The sequence below is a fragment of the Salvelinus fontinalis genome, chromosome 8 (genome assembly GCF_029448725.1).
Source record: "Salvelinus fontinalis isolate EN_2023a chromosome 8, ASM2944872v1, whole genome shotgun sequence".
Classification (NCBI taxonomy): domain Eukaryota; kingdom Metazoa; phylum Chordata; class Actinopteri; order Salmoniformes; family Salmonidae; genus Salvelinus; species Salvelinus fontinalis.
In genome coordinates, this window is record NC_074672.1 from 27,171,926 (window position 1) to 27,192,866 (window position 20,941).

Sequence of the window (20,941 nt, forward strand, 5' to 3'; positions counted from 1 at the left end):
TCCTCCAGTCCTTCCAGATCCAGACCAGGAGGAAAGCTAGGGATCGTAGACCACCATTCCTGCTTTTAGTTTGCTAACATAATAAAAGACAAGTCAAACTTGATTTAAAGTAATGTGGAAGGCAATATGAATCTCTCATTTGGGGGATGTTTCTATATCACTTGATTAACGGCCTTTCCACTGGTTTAAGCTTTCTTCTATGGTGGTTTGTTCATCCCCATCTTATCTGACCAGTGGTGGAAAAAGTACCCATTTGTCAGACTTGAGTAAAAGTATAGATGCCTTAATAGAACGTTGGTCAAGTAAAAGTGAAAGTCACCCAGTAAAATGCTAAGTCTAAAAGTGTTTGGTTCTAAATAGGTTTAAGTATCAAAAGTAAATGTAATTGCTCAAATATACTTTAGTATCAAAAGTAAAAGTATAAATCACTTCAAATTCCTTATATTAAGTAAAGCAGACAGCACCATTGAATTATATATATATATTTTTACAGATAACAAGGGGCACACTCCAACACTGACATAATTTACAAGTGATGCATTTGTGTTTAGTGAGTCCGCCAGATCAGAGGCAGTAGGGATGACCAGGGATGTTCTTTTGAAGTGCGTGAATTGGACAATTTTCCTCTCCTGCTAAACATTCAACGTGTAACGAATACTTTTTGGTGTCAGGAAAATGTATGGAGTAAAAAGTACATTATTTTCTTTAGGAATGTAGTGAAGTAAAAGTTGCCAAAAATATGATTTGTAAAGTACAGATACCCAAAAAAACTACTTAAGTAGTACTTATTTTTAGTCAAGTATTTTTACTAAAGTACTTTCCACATTGTATCTTGTTGGCTGATAAGGACACAGTGGATTTGTTGTCATAACTCAAATAACCAAGTGTAGTCTGTAGATGTGTTGTTATTAAAAGCTCTCTCCTGGAGTTACAGTTGAAATAGGAAGTTTACATACACCTTAGCCAAATATATTTAAACTCAGTTTTTCACAATTCCTGACATTCAATCCTAGTAAAAATTCCCTGTCTTAGGTCAGTTAGGATCACCACTTTATTTTAAGAATGTGAAATGTCAGAATAATAGTAGTGATTTATTTCAGCTTTTATTTATTTCATCACATTCCCAGTGGGTCAGAAGTTTACATACACTCAATTAGTATGTGGTAGCATTGCCTTTAAATTCTTTAACTTGGGTCAAATGTTTCGGGTAGCCTTCCACAAGTTTCCCACAATAAGTTGGGTGAATTTTGGCCCATTCCTCCTGACAGAGCTGGTTTGTAGGCCTCCTTGCTTACAAATACTTTTTCAGTTCTGCCCACAAATGTTCTATAGGATTGAGGTCAGGGCTTTGTGATGGCCACTCCAATACTGTCACGTTCTTTCAAAATCGAACCCAGAAGCAGACCAGGACAAGGAGCGTAGGAAGAAGGTGAGTATTTATTTACAAGTGAATGTGAATGGGTAGATATTTCCAGGTGGCGTAGCGGGCAGCGGTGGTGAGTTGATGGGAGTAAATAGGTGAATCCAATGGGGTAGCGGAATCCTCCTTCGACCAGGCGGGAATGGGGTAAATGATCCGGGTTAGTAACTGAAGACAAAACAAACAGAGGTAAGTTTAGGGCAAGCACTACGTAAAAAAACAACAAAACAAATTCTATCCAACTTGAGGCTGATACTATGGCACAACATACTGTTCATGGCTAAGGATCCGGCAGGGAATGGATGTCAGGTCCGGGCTTATGAAGAGGAGAGATGATGATCAGGACCAGGTGTGCAGATAGCTGATGGGATACAGGTGCGGGTAATCAGAACTCCCAACTGGCTACATTGCCCGGCAACCAGACAGGGTGCGTTCCAGGACGCCGAAAAAAACACTCCAGGACAGAACACAGGCAAAAAACCGACTCAGGAAACGGGATTCGTGACAAATACCTTGACTTTGTTGTCCTTAAGCCATTTTGCCACAACTTTGGAAGTATGCTTGGGGTCATTGTCCATTTGGAAGACCCATTTGCGACCAAGATTTACCTTCCTGACTGATGTCTTGAGATGTTGCTTCAATATATCCACATAATTTTCCATCCTCATGATGCCATCTATTTTGTGAAGTGCACCAGTCGCTCCTGCAGCAAAGCAGCCCCACAACATGATGCTGCCACCCCCGTGCTTCACGGTTGGGATGGTGTTCTTCAGCTTGCAAGCGTCCCCCTTTTTCCTCCAAACATAACGATGGTCATTATTACATTTACATTTAAGTCATTTAGCAGACGCTCTTATCCAGAGCGACTTACAAATTGGTGCATTCACCTTATGACATCCAGTGGAACAGCCACTTTACAACAGTGCATCTAAATCTTTTAAGGGGGGGGGGGGGGGGGGGGGTCAGAAGGATTACTTTATCCTATCCTAGGTATTCCTTAAAGAGGTGGGGTTTCAGGTGTCTCCGGAAGGTGGTGATTGACTCCGCTGTCCTGGCGTCTTGAGGGAGTTTGTTCCACCATTGGGGGGCCAGAGCAGCGAACAGTTTTGACTGGGCTGAGCGGGAACTGTACTTCCTCAGTGGTAGGGAGGCGAGCAGGCCAGAGGTGGATGAACGCAGTGGCCAAACAGTTCTATTTTTGTTTCATCAGACCAGAGGACATTTCTCCAAAAAGTATGATCTTTGTCCCCATGTGCAGTTGCAAACCATAGTCTGTCTTTTTTATGGTGGTTTTGGAGCAGTGTCTTCTTCCTTGCTGAGCGGCCTTTCAGGTTATGTCGATATAGGACTTGTTTTACTGTGGATATAGATACTTTTGTACCTGTTTCCTCCAGCATCTTCACAAGGTCCTTTGCTGTTGTTCTGGGATTGATTTGCTTTTTTCGCACCAAAGTACGTTCATCTCAAGGAGACAGAACGCGTCTCTTCCTGAGCAGTATGACGGCTGCGTGGTCCCATGGTGTTTATACTTGCATACTATTGTTTGTACAGATGAACGTGGTACCTTCAGGCATTTGAAAATTTCTCACAAGGATGAACCAGACTTGTGGAGGTCTACAATTTTTATTCTGAGGTCTTGGCTGATTTCTTTTGATTTTCACATGATGTCAAGCAAAGAGGCAGAGAGTTTGAAGGTAGGCCTTGAAATACATCCACAGGTACACCTCCAATTGACTCAGATGATGTAAGTTAGCCTATCAGAAGCTTCTAAAGCCATAACATAATTTTCTGGAATTTTCCAAGCTGTTTAAAGGCACAGTCAACTTAGTGTATGTAAACTTCTGACTTACTGGAATTGCGATACAGTGAATTATGTGAAATATTTTGTCTGTAAACAATTGTTGTAAAAATTACTTGTGTCATGCAAAGTAGATGTCCTAACTGACATGCCAAAACTATAGTTTGTTAACAAGAAATATGTGGAATGGTTGAAAAACTAGTTTTAATGACTCCAACCTAAGTGTATGTAAACTTCCGACTTCAACTGTCATATGAGACCCTGCTTTCCCCTCCTCCTCTCTCCTTTTTTCACCCTTCACTGCACTCTCTCTCTCTCTCGCTCTCTCGCTCTCTCTCTCTCTCTCTCTCTCGCTCTCTCGCTCTCTCGCTCTCTCTCTCTCTCTCTCTCCTGAAACATCTGCTCTCTAAAACATAGCTTTTCTTCCTTCCTTTTTTTCTGTTCTCTTCCTCTCATCATGAACGACTGACCTGACAGGGGGGAAGTGAGGGTGACCTTCAAGGAAAAAAACAGCAGGACGGCACGTGGAGTCTCTCTCTCTCGCTTTGCTTTTTCTCTCCTTACGTACACCATTTTGGTGGCTGAAGAGGGAGAATTAGAATCCGAGGGAGAGTGGGTGCTGTTGCGTGATGGATGGAGGTGGAGAAGTGAGGATAAGACTATATGGGAGACTTCAGTATTCCATGGAAAGGGCCAGCGCAGTAAAGGAGAGGGAATTGTGCACTGTAAGCAACCATATCCACTACTGTCATACATGGTTTTGGCCTGACACAATGAAGAACAGCCCAGAAAACTCTTACAGTAGCTTAAGAAAACCAGATTCTAAATCTCTGTAGCAAAGCTTATTTCCGACAGGATCAGTCTTTGTGAGAAGCGCATGCAACAATAGACAGAAAGAGATTCACTGTAGCACCGAAGGTTCAGGGCTTCATGAAGCTGTTTATTCAGTTCATCATAGTCTGTTATGCCAGAGAAACCATCAATTCCAATATTCCCCTGAAATGGAATTATGGACTATATCAAATACAATAAATCATTTGTATTGATGAAACCATGAAAATCGCAGATCTGTCAAATTCATAGTAAAATAAAGGCATTGTTACAGCCGGTCTCTCTGGTAGTGCTGTGGCAGGATACTAGGTGCGCCTGCCTCACTTCGGGGACGAGTGCGTCGTCAAACCCACCGTTTACATGACAGATGGTCGGGAACACTTGTCCCGATGGCGATTATGCAACAAGTGATTTTCACTCTGTCACACTGGGTGTGTTGGTGCTGCATGCAGGAAATAGGCCTCTGTGTGTATCTTAACATTAGCTATCTGTCTGCAGGTCTAGACTGTCTAGATACAGTACACTGTGTGTATATCTAATGCCCAGAGGGAGGCGGTTAGCGTTCGTTTACTGTCAAGGTAATGTGAGCCTCGGTGTCTCTGCCCAACAGAACAGAGAGTTAGACTTAATGTTATCCACTTAACCTGTCACAGGGATCTACTCTGATATAGTCCCCTGTTGAAGAACTGGTGTGTAAGAAAGCTGTGGATGGTGTGTAACTACGATTTATGTCTGAGAGTTTTGTCTTGCTATGACAACAATGAGTTATTAGAACTACATTTGATTCAGTTCAACTCAATACATTCAGATCAACTCAATACATTCAGATCAACTCAATACATTCAGATCAACTTAATACATTCAGATCAACTCAATACATTCAGATCAACTCAATACATTCAGATCAACTCAATACATTCAGATCAACTCAATACATTCAGATCAACTTAATACATTCAGATCAACTTAATACATTCAGATCAACTCAATACATTCAGATCAACTCAATACATTCAGATCAACTCAATACATTCAGATCAACTTAATACATTCAGATCAACTCAATACATCCAGTTCAACTCAAGGTGTAGCCTATTTAGCTGGGCTTAAAGTGTCAGTGCAGACAACGCATGACACATACATACAGTTGAAGTCGGAAGTTTACATACACTTAGGTTGGAGTCATTAAAACTAGTTTTTCAACCATTCCACAAATTTCTTGTTAACAAACTATAGTTTTGGCAAGTCGGATAGGACATCTACTTTGTGCATGACACAAGTAATTTTTACAACAATTGTTTACAGACAGATTATTTCACTTATAATTCACTGTATCACAATTCCAGTGGGTCAGAAGTTTACATAAACTAAGTTGACTGTGCCTTTAAACAGCTTGGAAAATTCCAGAAAATGATGTCATGGCTTTTGAAGCTTCTGATAGGCTAATTGACATCATTTGAGTCAATTGGAGGTGTACCTGTGGATGTTTTTCAAGGCCTACCTTCAAACTCAGTTTCTCTTTGCTTGACATCAAGGGAAAATCAAAAGAAATCAGCCAAGACCTCAGAAAAAGAATTGTAGACCTCCACAAGTCTGGTTCATCCTTGGGAGCAATTTTCAAATGCCTGAAGGTACCACGTTCATCTGTACAAACAATAGTATGCAAGTATAAACACCATGGGACCACGCAGCCGTCATACCGCTCAGGAAGAAGACGCGTTCTGTCTCCTAGAGATTAATGTACTTTGGTGCGAAAAATGCAAATCAATCCCAGAACAACAGCAAAGGACCTTGTGAAGATGCTGGAGGAAACAGGTACAAAAGTATCTATATCCACAGTAAAACGAGTCCTATATCGACATAACCTGAAAGGCCGCTCAGCAAGGAAGAAGCCACTGCTCCAAAACCGCCATAAAAAAGACAGACTACAGTTTGCAACTGCACATGAGGACAAAGATCATATTTTTGGGGGAATTGTCCTCTGGTCTGATGAAACAAAAATAGAACTGTTTGGCCATAATGACAATCGTTATGTTAGGAGGAAAAAGGGGGAGGCTTGCAAGCTGAAGAACACCATCCCAACCGTGAAGAACGGGGGTGGCAGCATCATGTTGTGGGGGTGCTTTGCTGCACGAGGGACTGGTGCACTTCACAAAATAGATGGCATCATAAGGATGGAAAATGATGTGGATATATTGAAGCAACATCTCAAGACATCAGCCAGGAAGTTAAAGCTTGGTCGCAAATGGGTCTTCCAAATGGACAATGACCCCAAGCTTACTTCTAAAGTTGTGGCAAAATGGCTTAAGGACAACAAAGTCAAGGTATTGGAGTGGCCTTCACAAAGCCCTGCCCTCAATCCTATAGAAAGTTTGTGGGCAGAACTGAAAAAGTGTGTGCGAACAAGGAGGCCTACAAACCTGACTCAGTTACACCAGCTCTGTCAGGAGGAATGGGCCAAAATTCACCCAACTTATTGTGGGAAACTTGTGGAAGGCTACCCGAAATGTTTGACCCAAGTTAAACAATTTAAAGGCAATGCTGCCAAATACTAATTGAGTGTATGTAAACTTCTGACCCACTGGGAATGTGATGAAAGAAATGAAAGCTGAAATAAATCATTCTCTCTACGATTATTCTGACATTTCATATTCTTAAAATAAAGTGGTGATCCTAACTGACCTAAGACAGGTAATTTTTGCTAGGATTGAATGTCAAGAATTGTGAAAAACTGAGTTTAAATGTATTTGGGCTAAGGTGTATGTAAACGTCCGACTTCATCTGTAACTGTCACTTTAAATCTCACTGCAACACCCTAGTTTTCTGCAGTACTTCACAAGAATAGCCGTTCTCTGTCTGTATTCAGCTAATTCCTCCATGGTCTAGGTGGCAGTCTGGCTGGTCGCTGTAGAGACACGTCGATCTACGTGTTTAGAGAACTCACAGGCCACTGCTTGCTTGAGAGGCGGTTGAGTGTCTAAAACGAATACAAAAGGGCTTACAAAGCACAATGTGTCTCTGAGAAAAGTTTTAAACCGATTGTGCTCCTTTGAAACCGTAGTGTCATTAGCCGTTTTCTCAATGTCTTTCATGTGTTAACCCCTCTGACTCTTCAGCTGTGGTGCATACGTTAGTAGTGCTAGTGCCCATTTAGCAGTCAGAAGGCCCCTACATTTTAATCAGGCAGTTGGAGGGCCTACTAAACCTTGACTGAGGGTCATAACATGGTGTCAGTATGTGTTTGAGATGCAGAAGGGTGTGTTGTGAGTATTCTATACAGTCATCCCACTATAAGGCTGAAAATACCCTGTGGTCATGGTCAGGGGATTAGCACTGGCTGTAGTCAGCTGTGACTGATATCTGTTTGTAGGTCAGATGATATAGGCAAACAACCTTGCTTGTTACTTTGGTACTTTGGGTGTGGTGTAAGAGGGGTCAAATTCACTAATAGTCTTCATATCAAATTATATAAACACTAAGTAGTACCACAATGTCTGATTTCGCATGTAATGGAAATTGGAAACATCATTGTTAAACTATGAAATCGTAACTAAAAGTCTTATTGGCTGTAGTTTTTATTACAGCTTTAAGATTCATTTCTATGTTTGTAGTGTACAACCGATAACGAACTCCCCTGGCCATAACTCAGTTGTTGGCAGCCTTCTTCCTGTATGATGAGGGAAGTGGTTTAATGTAGCTAAGAATCCAGGGTTTGTCCAGTGTAAACTACAGATGAGGTCACTATTCAAACCCAAACATATCCTGTGTAAAAGGGAAAGTTCCCATGAAAAGAGTTAATGACAGGTGTTATATATGGGGAAGCCACCCCCGCTCACAAACACCCCTTCCATGTTGACTTATTGAATGGATTTCAATTTGAGACTTTTCGAATGATTAGCATTTTTATATATTTACCTTGTCACTGTGAGCTCAAACTGGACTTTGGAATATTTACTGAGGCTCCTATACACCAAACATGATGTAACTGTCATTGCACACTGGTTGACCTTTGAACTGCATGGTGCAGACTTATTGGAGGGAGCTACTCTGAGTGTGATCATATATACAGTCATTACTGTGAACTCTGGACTGCTGTTGGCAGTCAGACATGGTGGACAAGGTATGGAGGAAGAGTTGGCAGTTCATAGAGCACAGGAGGTCTCTGCGTGTGAAGCAGCAGTCTTCTCCAAATGTTGAACGTAAGAGTGAGTAAGTACCCTCTCCTGTTTAAATTCCTGCCGGGTTGAAAGGTTGCTTTCAAAGGTTGGTTTGAAGGGTTTATATATTGATTGCACTACTTGGTTCTTACTGTGTCATCACGCCAACAAATGTGCTGACTGTTGAATGTTTCATGGAGATTGGCTTGGTGACGTGTTACTCTCTCTGAATACTAGATAATGAATGGGGCTGTTACAGTCATATTTCAAATAGTAATCATGGCCGACCCACTTACATGCACTTTTAATCAGCGCACGGTGTCACGTTCCTGACCTGTTTTCTGTTGTTTTGTATGTGTGTGATGGTCAGGGCGTGAGTTTTGGGTGGGCAGTCTATGTTTTCTGTTTCTATGTTGGTTTTGGGTTGCCTGGTATGGCTCTTAATTAGAGGCAGGTGTTTTGCGTTTTCCTCTAATTGAGAGTCATATTAAGGTAGGGTGTTCTCACTGTTTGTTTGTGGGTGATTGTCTTCAGTGTCAGTGTATGTGCGCACCATACGGGACTGTTTCATTGTCGTTAGGTATTTGTAGTCTGTTCCTGTTCGTGCGTTCTTCACGTTGTATGTAAGTTCGTGTCCAGGTCTGTTTACTTCGTTTTGTTGTTTTGTAAAGTATCAAGTGTTCTTCGTGTGTTTAGTTTCGTCTTGTTTATTAAAATTCATTATGTATTCACAACCCTCTGCATTTTGGTCTTTCGATCCTTCTCTCCTCTCCTCGTTTGAGGAGGAGGATTACGACACCCGTTACAGAATCACCCACCAAACCCAGATCAAGCAGCGGGTTAACGGACAGCAACGACAGCAGCAGTGGGAAAAGGAGGATTGGACATGGGAAGAGATCCTGGACGGTAAAGGACCCTGGGCAGAACCAGTGGAGTGTCGCCGCCCCAAAGCGGAGTTGGAGGCAGCGAAAGCGGAGAGGCGACGTTATGAGGAGGCAGCACGGAAGCAAGGCTGGAAGCCCGCAAGTACTACCCAAAAATTTCTTGGGGGGGGCTAAGAGGTAGTGGGCCGAGGGCAGGTAGGAGACCTGCGCCCACTTCCCAGGCTAACCGTGGAGAGCGGGAGTACGGGCAGACACCATGTTACGCAGTAGAGCGCACGGTGTCTCCTGTACGGGTGCATAGCCCAGTGCGGGTTATTCCACCTCCCCGCACTGGTAGGGCTAGATTGGGCATTGAGCCAAATGTCATGAGGCCGGCCCTACATATCTGGCCACCAGTACGTCTCCTTGGGCCGGCTTACATGGCACCAGCTTTACGCATGGTGTCCCCGGTTCGCCAACACAGCCCAGTGCGGGTTATTCCACCTCCCCGCACTGGACGGGCTACAGGGAGCATGCAACCAGGTAAGGTTGGGCAGGCTCAGTGCTCAAGGGAGCCAGTACGCCTACACGGTCCGGTATTTCCGGCGCTACCTCCTCGCCCCAGCCCAGTACCACCAGTGCCTACACCACGCACCAGGCTTCCAGTGCGTTTTAAGAGCCCTGTTCCTCCTCCACGCACTCTCCCTATGCTGCGTGTCTCCAGCCCAGTGCCTCCAGTTCCGGCACCACGCACTAAGCCATCTGTGCGTCTCCAGAGCCCTGTACGCACTGTTCCTTCTCCCCGCACTCGCCCGGAGGTGCGTGCCCTCAGCCCGGTACCTCCAGTTCCGGTACCACGCACCAGGCCTATAGTGCGCTTCGAGAAGTCAGTGTGCCCTGTCCCTGCTCCCCGCACTAGCCTTGAAGTGCGTGCCGTCATCCCGGTACCTCCAGTTCCGGCACCACGCACCAGGCCTACTGTGCGCCTAAGCAGGGCAGAGTCGGCCGTCTGCCCAACGCCTTCTGCACTACCTGTCTGCCCAGCTCCGTCTGAGCCATCTGTCTGCCCAGCGCCGTCTGAGCCATCTGTCTGCCCAGCGCCGTCTGAGCCATCTGTCTGCCCAGCGCCGTCTGAGCCATCTGTCTGCCCAGCGCCGTCTGAGCCATCTGTCTGCCCAGCGCCGTCTGAGCCATCTGTCTGCCCAGCGCCGTCTGAGCCATCTGTCTGCCCAGCGCCGTCTGAGCCATCTGTCTGCACAGCGCCTTCTGAGCCGTCCGTCTGCCACGAGCCATTAGAGCCGTCCGTCAGTCAGGAGCCGCTAGAGCCGTCCGTCAGTCAGGAGCCGCCAGAGCCGCCAGCCAGTCAGGAGCCGCCAGAGCCGCCAGCCAGTCAGGAGCTGTCAGAGCTGCCCTTCAGTCATGAGCTGCCCTCCAGTCATGAGCTTCCCTTCGGTCATGAGCTGCCCTTCAGTCATGAGCTGCCCTACAGTCATGAGCTGCCTTACAGTCATGAGCTGCCTTACAGTCATGAGCTGCCCTACAGTCATGAGCTGCCCTACAGTCATGAGCTGCCCTACAGTCATGAGCTGCCTTACAGTCATGAGCTGCCTTACAGTCATGAGCTGCCCTACAGTCATGAGCTGCCCTACAGTCATGAGCTGCCCTACAGTCATGAGCTGCCCTACAGTCATGAGCTGCCCTACAGTCATGAGCTGCCCTACAGTCATGAGCTGCCCTACAGTCCGGAGCTGCCACCCAGTCCGGACATGCCAGAGTCCCTCAGCCCGGACCTGCCAGAGTCCCTCAGCCCGGACCTGCCAGAGTCCCTCAGCCCGGACCTGCCAGAGTCCCTCAGCCAGGACCTGCCGCCCCTTATCCCGGTGCTGCCCCTTATCCCGGTGCTGCCCCTTATCCCGGTGCTGCCCCTTCATTTATGTGGTTTTAGTTGGAGGGTGGTCATTGGGAGGGGGATACAGAAGCGGGGAGTGACTATGGTGGTGTGGGGACAGCGTCCGGAGCCTGAGCCACCACCGTGGTCAGATGCCCACCCAGACCCTCCCCTGGACTTTGTGCTGGTGCGCCCGGCGTTCGCACCTTGAGGGGGGGGGGGGGTTCTGTCACGTTCCTGACCTGTTTTCTGTTGTTTTGTATGTGTGTGATGGTCAGGGTGTGAGTTTTGGGTGGGCAGTCTATGTTTTCTGTTTCTATGTTGGTTTTGGGTTGCCTGGTATGGCTCTTAATTAGAGGCAGGTGTTTTGCGTTTTCCTCTAATTGAGAGTCATATTAAGGTAGGGTGTTCTCACTGTTTGTTTGTGGGTGATTGTCTTCCGTGTCAGTGTATGTGCGCACCATACGGGACTGTTTCATTGTCGTTAGGTATTTGTAGTCTGTTCCTGTTCGTGCGTTCTTCACGTTGTATGTAAGTTCGTGTCCAGGTCTGTTTACTTCGTTTTGTTGTTTTGTAAAGTATCAAGTGTTCTTCGTGTGTTTAGTTTCGTCTTGTTTATTAAAATTCATTATGTATTCACAACCCGCTGCATTTTGGTCTTTCGATCCTTCTCTCCTCTCCTCGTTTGAGGAGGAGGATTACGACACCCGTTACACACGGTGTTGAGAAGTTGATGTAGGCTATGTCTAGAAATGGTAGTGTCAGCAGTTTTGAGAAATGACCCGTGTGAGTCGTGTTATGGCTGAATGCTGCTCTACCACCATCTATGCAGTATTGGCTCTGTAATTACGTTTTTAAACACACAGAAACATGGACTTCAGCCCTCACTGTTTTATTTGGCTGTTTTCATTTAGACATCAACAGCTTAGTTGGAATTCATGCTGTGAGGACTTGATTCACAGACATTTCCTGAACTTATTCAGCAGCACGGGGGTTAAAGTCATGTACACACTCTACTCAGCAAATTGGATGCAGTCTATCACAGTGCCATCCGTTTTGTCACCAAAGCCCCATATACTACCCAGCACTGCGACCTGTATGCTCTCGTTGGCTGGCCCTCGCTTCATACTCGTCGCCAAACCCACTGGCTCCAGGTCATCTATAAGTCTTTGCTAGGTAAAGCCCCACCTTATCTCAGCTCTCTGGTCACCATAGCAGCACCCACCCGTAGCACGCGCTCCAGCAGGTATATTTCACTGGTCACCCCCAAAGCCAATTCCTCCTTTGGCCACCTCTCCTTCCAGTTCTCTGCTGCCAATGACTGGAACGAATTGCAAAAATCACTGAAGCTGGAGACTCATATCTCCCTCACTAACTTTAAGCATCAGCTGTCAGAGCAGCTCACAGATCACATCCAACTGCCTCATCTCCATACTGTTATTTGTTTTCTCTCCTTTGCACCCCAGCATCTCTACTTGCACATTCATCTTCTGCACATCTATCACTCCAGTGTTTAATTGCTAAATTGTAATTATTTCGCCACTATGGCCTATTTATTGCCTTACCTCCCTTATCTTACCTCATTTGCACACACTGTATATAGACTTTTTTCCAATGTGTTATTGACTGTATGTTTGTTTATTCCATGTGTAACTCTGTGTTATTGTTTGTGTCGCACTGCTTTGCTTTATCTAGTTGTAAATGAGAACTTGTTCAACTGGCCTACCTGGTTAAATAAAGGTTAAATAAAAAAATGAAAGAATGACAGTTCCAAAGGAGTACAGAATGGTCAATGTTGGTGGTGGTTGTACTTTACTGTCCTGAATAGGTTCTAGAGGAGTAATGAATGAGATGACTACTTGATGAGTGTCAATATGGTATGAGTACTGGGAGACCAGTGGATGGGCACCAGATATGAAAGCTTTGAATGACTGTGTTTCTCTGTATCATTGCAGTGTGGAGGATGAAAACTTTGAGAAACTCTTTCTGTCTGTGTCATTGCAGTGGAGTAACTGTGTATCTCTGTGTGTCTGTGGTATTGCAGTAGAGTAACTGTGTATCTCTGTGTGTCTGTGTCATTGCAGTAGAGTAACTGTGTATCTCTGTGTGTCTGTGGTATTGCAGTAGAGTAACTGTGTATCTCTGTGTGTCTGTGTCATTGCAGTAGAGTAACTGTGTATCTCTGTGTGTCTGTGGTATTGCAGTAGAGTAACTGTGTATCTCTGTGTGTCTGTGTCATTGCAGTAGAGTAACTGTGTATCTCTGTGTGTCTGTGTCATTGCAGTGGAGTAACTGTGTATCTCTGTGTGTCTGTGTTATTGCAGTAGAGTAACTGTGTATCTCTGTGTGTCTGTGTCATTGCAGTAGAGTAACTGTGTATCTCTGTGTGTCTGTGTTATTGCAGTAGAGTAACTGTGTATCTCTGTGTGTCTGTTATTGCAGTAGAGTAACTGTGTATCTCTGTGTGTCTGTGTCATTGCAGTGGAGTAACTGTGTATCTCTGTGTGTCTGTGTCATTGCAGTAGAGTAACTGTGTATCTCTGTGTGTCTGTTATTGCAGTAGAGTAACTGTGTATCTCTGTGTCTGTTATTGCAGTAGAGTAACTGTGTATCTCTGTGTGTCTGTTATTGCAGTAGAGTAACTGTGTATCTCTGTGTGTCTGTCATTGCAGTAGAGTAACTGTGTATCTCGGTGTGTCTGTTATTGCAGTAGAGTAACTGTGTATCTCGGTGTGTCTGTCATTGCAGTAGAGTAACTGTGTATCTCTGTGTGTCTGCCATTGCAGTAGAGTAACTGTGTATCTCTGTGTGTCTGTGTCATTGCAGTAGAGTAACTGTGTATCTCTGTGTGTCTGTTATTGCAGTAGAGTAACTGTGTATCTCTGTGTGTCTGTCATTGCAGTAGAGTAACTGTGTATCTCTGTGTGTCTGTTATTGCAGTGTGGAGGGGGATGCACGGCCCAGTGAGAGCGACGGTGGAGCCAGCTACAGGGGCCCAGTGATCAGCCCAGACCGCTTCGAGGGCCCCCTCTACGGCCACGGAGTGCAGCCCGGCCCCCAGCGGCCCCCCCGCAGGCCCAAGCTCCAGCACTCCCAGTCCATCCTCCGCAAGCAGGCCGAGGAAGAGGCCATCAAACGCTCCCGCTCACACTCAGAGGGCTATGAGCTGTCGGCTGACCTCCAGGACAAACAGGTAGAGTACCCCGGCCCCACTGTCTGATTGTCTGAAGACACACTTATCAATATCTATACAGATGTCGTCACCTAATATCTCCCCTACTGAACGACTGTATCATTGACCACACTACACACACCCTAACTAAGCATCTACAGATACCTTTGAAAAAAACAATGGCATGGCTTTGCTACAGGTTCTCTGCTCATCCTGGACATTTGTATGACTAACAAATTATAGTAATTGTCCCTCGACCATCTCAATTCAGTCCCACGTGTGTATGAGCATGGGTCCTCATTTGTGAAGGGCTGTTGTGTTATAATCATGATGTTATTATCCGTCAGGTGGAGATGCTGGAGCGTAAATATGGAGGACGCTTCATAACCCGGCATGCGGCCCGAACCATCCAAACAGCCTTCCGTCAGTACCAGATGAACAAAAACTTTGAACGTCTCAGGAGTTGTATGTCTGAGAACCGCATGTCCCGACGCATCGTCTTGTCCAATATGAGGATGCAGTTCTCCTTCGAGGGCCCTGAGAAAGTCCACAGCTCCTACTTTGAGGGGAAACAAGTGTCCCTGACAGACGACGGCACCCCCCTGGCCTTGGTACAGTCCGAGTGTGGGGACCTGGAGGTCCACCACCAGGCCAACATGGCGTCTCACCCGGCCTCCCAGAACCACCTAACGGATGCCATCACAGAGCTGGAGGACGCCTTCTCCAGGCAGGTCAAGTCTCTGGCCGAGTCCATCGACGACGCCTTGAACTGCCGCAGCCTGCAGGGCGACGAGGGTCATGACCCAGAGGGCTGCCCCGAGGTGGAGAGGGAGGTGGCCTATCAGGTGAAGCCTCACCGCGGGGCGACGGGACGCAAGCGAGAGGACATGATGGCATCCTACAGCGATGTGACTCTGTTTATTGACGAGGAGGAACTGTCTCCCTCCATGGGGCTGTCGCGGGGGTCTGGTGACCAGCCCTCCAGCATTGAGTCAGACCTCCGCCTGCGCTCGGCCAACTCCTCCCAGGACTACTGGCCACTGGACCCCAAGGATGAGGAGCGTGACACGGACACCAGCTGTCGCAGCACTCCCTCCCTGGAGTGTCAGGAACAGAGGCTCCACCTCCCCCTGCTGACCATCGAGCCGCCCAGCGACAGCTCCGCCGAACACAGCGACCGCTCTGACCGCAGCTCCATCAAACGTCCTCCTGTCTACGAGTCTCACGGGGGAGGGCACATCGTGGCATCCTCCCAGGCCAGCCCCAAACACATCTCTCATGGCCCGCCCCCACGAGGGCCCTCCCGGGACGACGAGGCTCCCCTTCGTCACCGCCACAGGGCGCTGGAGAGCCACCTGGCCATCAACGGCTCGGCCAACCGGCAGAGCAAGTCTGAGTCTGACTTTTCGGATGGGGACAACGACAGCATCAACAGCACGTCTAACTCCAACGACACCATCAACTGCAGCTCTGAGTCGTCGTCCCGGGACAGCCTGAGGGAACAGACACTCAGCAAGCAGACGTACCACAAAGAGACACGCAACAGCTGGGACTCACCGGTCTTCAGCAACGATGTGATCCGCAAGAGGCACTATCGCATCGGCCTGAACCTCTTCAACAAGTAGGTGCTCGGCTCTGACAAAGTGCTGACGTGGCTGACCACTGATTGGGGTCATGAGCTGGGGTCAATGAGCTGTTGATGTTGTAGAGTTGTCCTGGTAGTTGAACCGAGGTGACCTACCTACAGTAATCACGGTTATATGAGTGCCACACAATATAAGTAAATAAGTCTAATTCAATTCAATTAGGAATGTTGAGGATAAGAGGATCTATTAAAATGGAAAAATTGAAAATGCATTTGTGTAAGATAGGCCTATAGGCTAAGTCATATATTTGGACATTTGTGTCATCTCTTTGCATATTTATATGTCTACTTATTTAACTTATTTTACAGTCCATCTGTTTATCCTCTTCTACATACAGCCAGACAGTGTCGCTCCATTTTCTGTGCCTTGGTTAAATATGATTAACCACAGTTTTTCTGCTAAAGACACTTCCTGTCAGTCAGAATCAAACACCACACTTGGCTCTGTAAAATGATTGGATAGGCCGCATAAGGACACGTCTGCTTATATGTGTGTGTGTCTGCAGGAAGCCAGAAAAGGGTGTCCAGTACCTGACTGAGAGAGGGTTCGTCCCAGACACGCCTGTGGGTGTGGCTCACTTCCTGCTTCAGAGAAAGGGCCTGAGCAGGCAGATGATTGGAGAGTTCCTGGGCAACCGGCAGAAACAGTTCAACAGAGACGTCCTGGAGTGAGTACTGTTAATTGGTCATTTTTAAAGGCCAGGTCATGTGACCTGAACAGGAAAATCTCTGGACACTCTTTAGTCTATCAATCCACCATGGATTGGGAGGTCACAGGGGAATAACCCTGTTATTCCAGTGCCTTGCACAGAGAGCGTTATACTGTAGGACAGGCCAGAACAATACATGAACTGTACAGAGTTCAGCAAACTATCCTCCATCTTCACACTCACTGCTCCAAATGTTTCTCCTAACTGAGAGGTTATTGCCTTGGAACAGTTGGCACTAACATTGTGGCCATTAAAATTCAACATATTAAACCAAAGATGGCTGAGAATGGCTGATTTGTACTGCAATGTTGAGGAAGCTAGCACGCAAGCATTTCACCGCAAGTTTTATACCTGCTGTGAATGTGACTAATACATTTTATTTGATTCTATTTTTTTATTTCAACTTTGTATATCTGTGGCTTTGGGCCAGCCTAGTAGAATGTCCACTCTCTGCTGCTCAGGGAAAGAGAGGGAGGGACAGGCTGGACTCATTAACATGCTACAGGCGATAGGCCAGCCTGGTAGAATGTCCACACTCTACTGCTCAGGGAGAGAGAGAGAGAGGGAGGGACAGGCTGGACTCATTAACATGCTACAGGCGATAGGCCAGCCTGGTAGAATGTCCACACTCTACTGCTCAGGGAGAGAGAGAGAGGGAGGGACAGGCTGGACTCATTAACATGCTACAGGCGATAGGCCAGCCTGGTAGAATGTCCACTCTCTGCTGCTCAGGGAAAGAGAGGGAGGGACAGGCTGGACTCATTAACATGCTACAGGCGATAGGCCAGCCTGGTAGAATGTACACTCTCTGCTGCTCAGGGAAAGAGAGGGAGGGACAGGCTGGACTCATTAACATGCTACAGGCGATAGGCCAGCCTGGTAGAATGTACACTCTCTGCTGCTCAGGGAGAGAGAGAGGGGGAGGGACAGGCTGGACTCATTAACATGCTACAGGCGATAGGCCAGCCTGGTAGAATGTACACTCTCTGCTGCTCAGGGAGAGAGAGAGGGGGAGGGACAGGCTGGACTCATTAACATGCTACAGGCGATAGGCCAGCCTGGTAGAATGTCCACTCTCTGCTGCTCAGGGAGAGAGAGAGGGGGAGGGACAGGCTGGACTCATTAACATGCTACAGGCGATAGGCCAGCCTGGTAGAATGTCCACACTCTACTGCTCAGGGAGAGAGAGAGAGGGAGGGACAGGCTGGACTCATTAACATGCTACAGGCGATAGGCCAGCCTGGTAGAATGTCCACACTCTGCTGCTCAGGGAGAGAGAGAGGGAGGGACAGGCTGGACTCATTAACATGCTACAGGCGATAGAGATGACTGGCTGTGTCAATAGGACTAGAAAACCCCCAAAGTCACCCTCTCTCAAACACACAGATCTCCACATTTAAGAACAATCTGCTGCTCCTCACACTTGGCCTCTCAAATGTGTTTTGTGTCATTATCAAAGGGCTATTAGGGAGTTACCTGTCAGATTTTGACTAATCTTGAACTGCTGTGCACAGAATGCCCCTGTGATCTGTGTGTTTCATCTGGGAAGTAAATGAGATACTAGACAAATCATTGATCAATGATATCTTTTTGGGTTAGTGAATTAATTGTTGGTTGTGTGGTTGGTTGGTTGGTTGGTTGTGTGTTCCAGCTGTGTGGTAGATGAGATGGATTTCTCGTCGATGGAGCTTGACGAGGCACTGAGGAAGTTCCAGAATCACATACGGGTCCAGGGAGAGGCCCAGAAGGTGGAGCGCCTCATTGAAGCCTACAGGTGAGACAACAGAGGAGAGTACAAAGGTTAAGGATGTACTGGGATAAAGATACATACCGGTGAGAGAAGCATATACTGAAGGGGTTTGGTCAAAGGGGTACACATATCTGTTTTAGCATTACTGTAATGGCTACAGTACTGCACAACATTTTTGGAAAATATGTCACGAGAGAGATATGATGACATGGTACACACACCATGCTGCAATATGATGACATGGTACACACACCATGCTGCAATATGATGACATGGTACACGTGACACTGCAATATGATGGCATGGTACACACACCATGCTGCAATATGATGGCATGGTACACACACCATGCTGCAATATGATGGCATGGTACACACACCATGCTGCAATATGATGACATGGTACACACACCATGCTGCAATATGATGACATGGTACACACACCATGCTGCAATATGATGACATGGTACACACACCATGCTGCAATATGATGACATGGTACACACACCATGCTGCAATATGATGACATGGTACATGTGACACTGCAATATGATGACATGGTACACACACCATGCTGCAATATGATGACATGGTACACACACCATGCTGCAATATGATGACATGGTACACGTGACACTGCAATATGATGACATGGTACACACACCATGCTGCAATATGATGACATGGTACACGTGACACTGCAATATGATGACATGGTACACACACCATGCTGCAATATGATGACATGGTACACGTGACACTGCAATATGATGGCATGGTACACACACCATGCTGCAATATGATGGCATGGTACACACACCATGCTGCAATATGATGACATGGTACACACACCATGCTGCAATATGATGACATGGTACACACACCATGCTGCAATATGATGACATGGTACACACACCATGCTGCAATATGATGGCATGGTACACACACCATGCTGCAATATGATGACATGGTACACACACCATGCTGCAATATGATGACATGGTACACACACCATGCTGCAATATGATGACATGGTACACACACCATGCTGCAATATGATGACATGGTACACGTGACACTGCAATATGATGGCATGGTACACACACCATGCTGCAATATGATGACATGGTACACACACCATGCTGCAATATGATGACATGGTACACACACCATGCTGCAATATGATGACATGGTACACACACCATGCTGCAATATGATGGCATGGTACACACACCATGCTGACAGTTATTGACCATCGTCTGATGCATTGTATCCTGGACTGAACCCGTTTTCAACAGCAAGTCAACAAGACAAATGACCACATTGTGTGGACTATAAGGCTTTAAACATTCTGTTGCATTCTATGATGGCTCACTATATCAAAAGTCTCCATAACTCTTTCAATCTCTGACATGTGATGTCATCTCTCTTTCCTGTTTTGTCTGTATTCCAGTCAGCGCTACTGTATCTGTAACCCCACGGTGGTGCGCCAGTTCCGGAACCCTGACACCATCTTCATCCTGGCTTTCGCCATCATCCTCCTCAACACGGATATGTACAGCCCCAACGTCAAGCCAGAGAGGAAGATGAAGCTGGAGGACTTCGTTAAGAATCTCAGAGGTGAGAGAGAGAAGGGGAAATGTCAGGGTTTCTGAAGTCAAAACTGAGACTTTGTCCTCTGTATACTTAAGAGAAAATAAGAATGATAAAATGAACTAAAAACTGCATAAACTGAGTGCGGGACATTCACAAAACGATTGCTTCACTCTTTCAACAATGCATATTGAGTAAAAAACACTTGAGCATGTTCCACTGTCATGTATCTGTAGAAAATAAGAAAACACACATCCACTCCAGTTCAACATAATCTCGTTCCCAGACACTTCCGCCCAAATGCACAAAGAGTCTGGGGGACCAACGTGCCAAACTTGGCCTTCATTAGCCTTATGCCTTAATCGGCTTAACCTACCAACCAATCATCTCCCACAACACCTTCCCCCTAACCCCCCCCTGTACGCTATAATACCTCATGAACAGAGCCACGCCTCGTAGTTGTGTGATTCGCACAAATGTTATGACAAATACTAGAATTCTAAGGTCACTCCCACTAAGGCCAACTTTGAATCGTTGATGTACCAGGCGTATATGCGCTGTGCATAATAGCCTGGGGACGAGGTTAAGCACAGCATGAATGTAGCAGGGCAGAGAATGATCAATCACAACTGGAACTGGCTCCACTGTCCGCAGACAGAATGTCACTACTCTGACACGTATCACGACAATACTGTTTATTTGTGCTACATAATCAGCATTTCAATCACAAATGCAACTATTTCATGACACACAGATGAAAATAATATATTTTTCACCGGTAGGGTGACAGCAGCATGTCGACTATCTGAAGAATTTGCCACATGTCACGTGTGTTAAAATGACATTTCGCTGTCTGTCAGCCTTCTGGAAGTTGACAAGGCAGGCTGTGACTGAGTTGGGGCTGTTTAAGGTGTTGGTGTTATAATAGAGCGATAAATATGAATTGTTTATGTGTTACAACTGATTACTTGCTCCTTCACACAATCACATTAGCATAATACATTAGCATTTCTTATTATTGGTTGAGCAGTGTGATAGAAGCACATTAAACTATTTGTCTTATCTTGCCATTTGAGATTTTATTTGAGAAATAAAGCATGATAGGATAATTCATA

At 46.1% G+C, this 20,941-nt stretch overlaps 1 protein-coding gene across 6 annotated transcripts in view; it reads left to right on the forward strand.

Annotated features, from left to right (window-relative positions):
• LOC129860989 (IQ motif and SEC7 domain-containing protein 1-like) overlaps window positions 1-20,941 on the forward strand; it is a 261,820-nt gene that overhangs the window by 214,489 nt on the left and 26,390 nt on the right. For 5 of the 6 annotated variants that reach the window (XM_055931983.1, XM_055931978.1, XM_055931979.1 and 2 more), the window contains 5 exons: window positions 13,898-14,150; window positions 14,477-15,750; window positions 16,281-16,442; window positions 18,136-18,258; window positions 19,687-19,853. In XM_055931983.1, the coding sequence (XP_055787958.1) occupies window positions 13,898-14,150; window positions 14,477-15,750; window positions 16,281-16,442; window positions 18,136-18,258; window positions 19,687-19,853 (1,979 nt within the window). Of the gene's footprint in view, window positions 1-8,078; window positions 8,259-13,897; window positions 14,151-14,476; window positions 15,751-16,280; window positions 16,443-18,135; window positions 18,259-19,686; window positions 19,854-20,941 lie in introns of those variants that run through there. The other variant, XM_055931980.1, reaches the window with a different exon arrangement.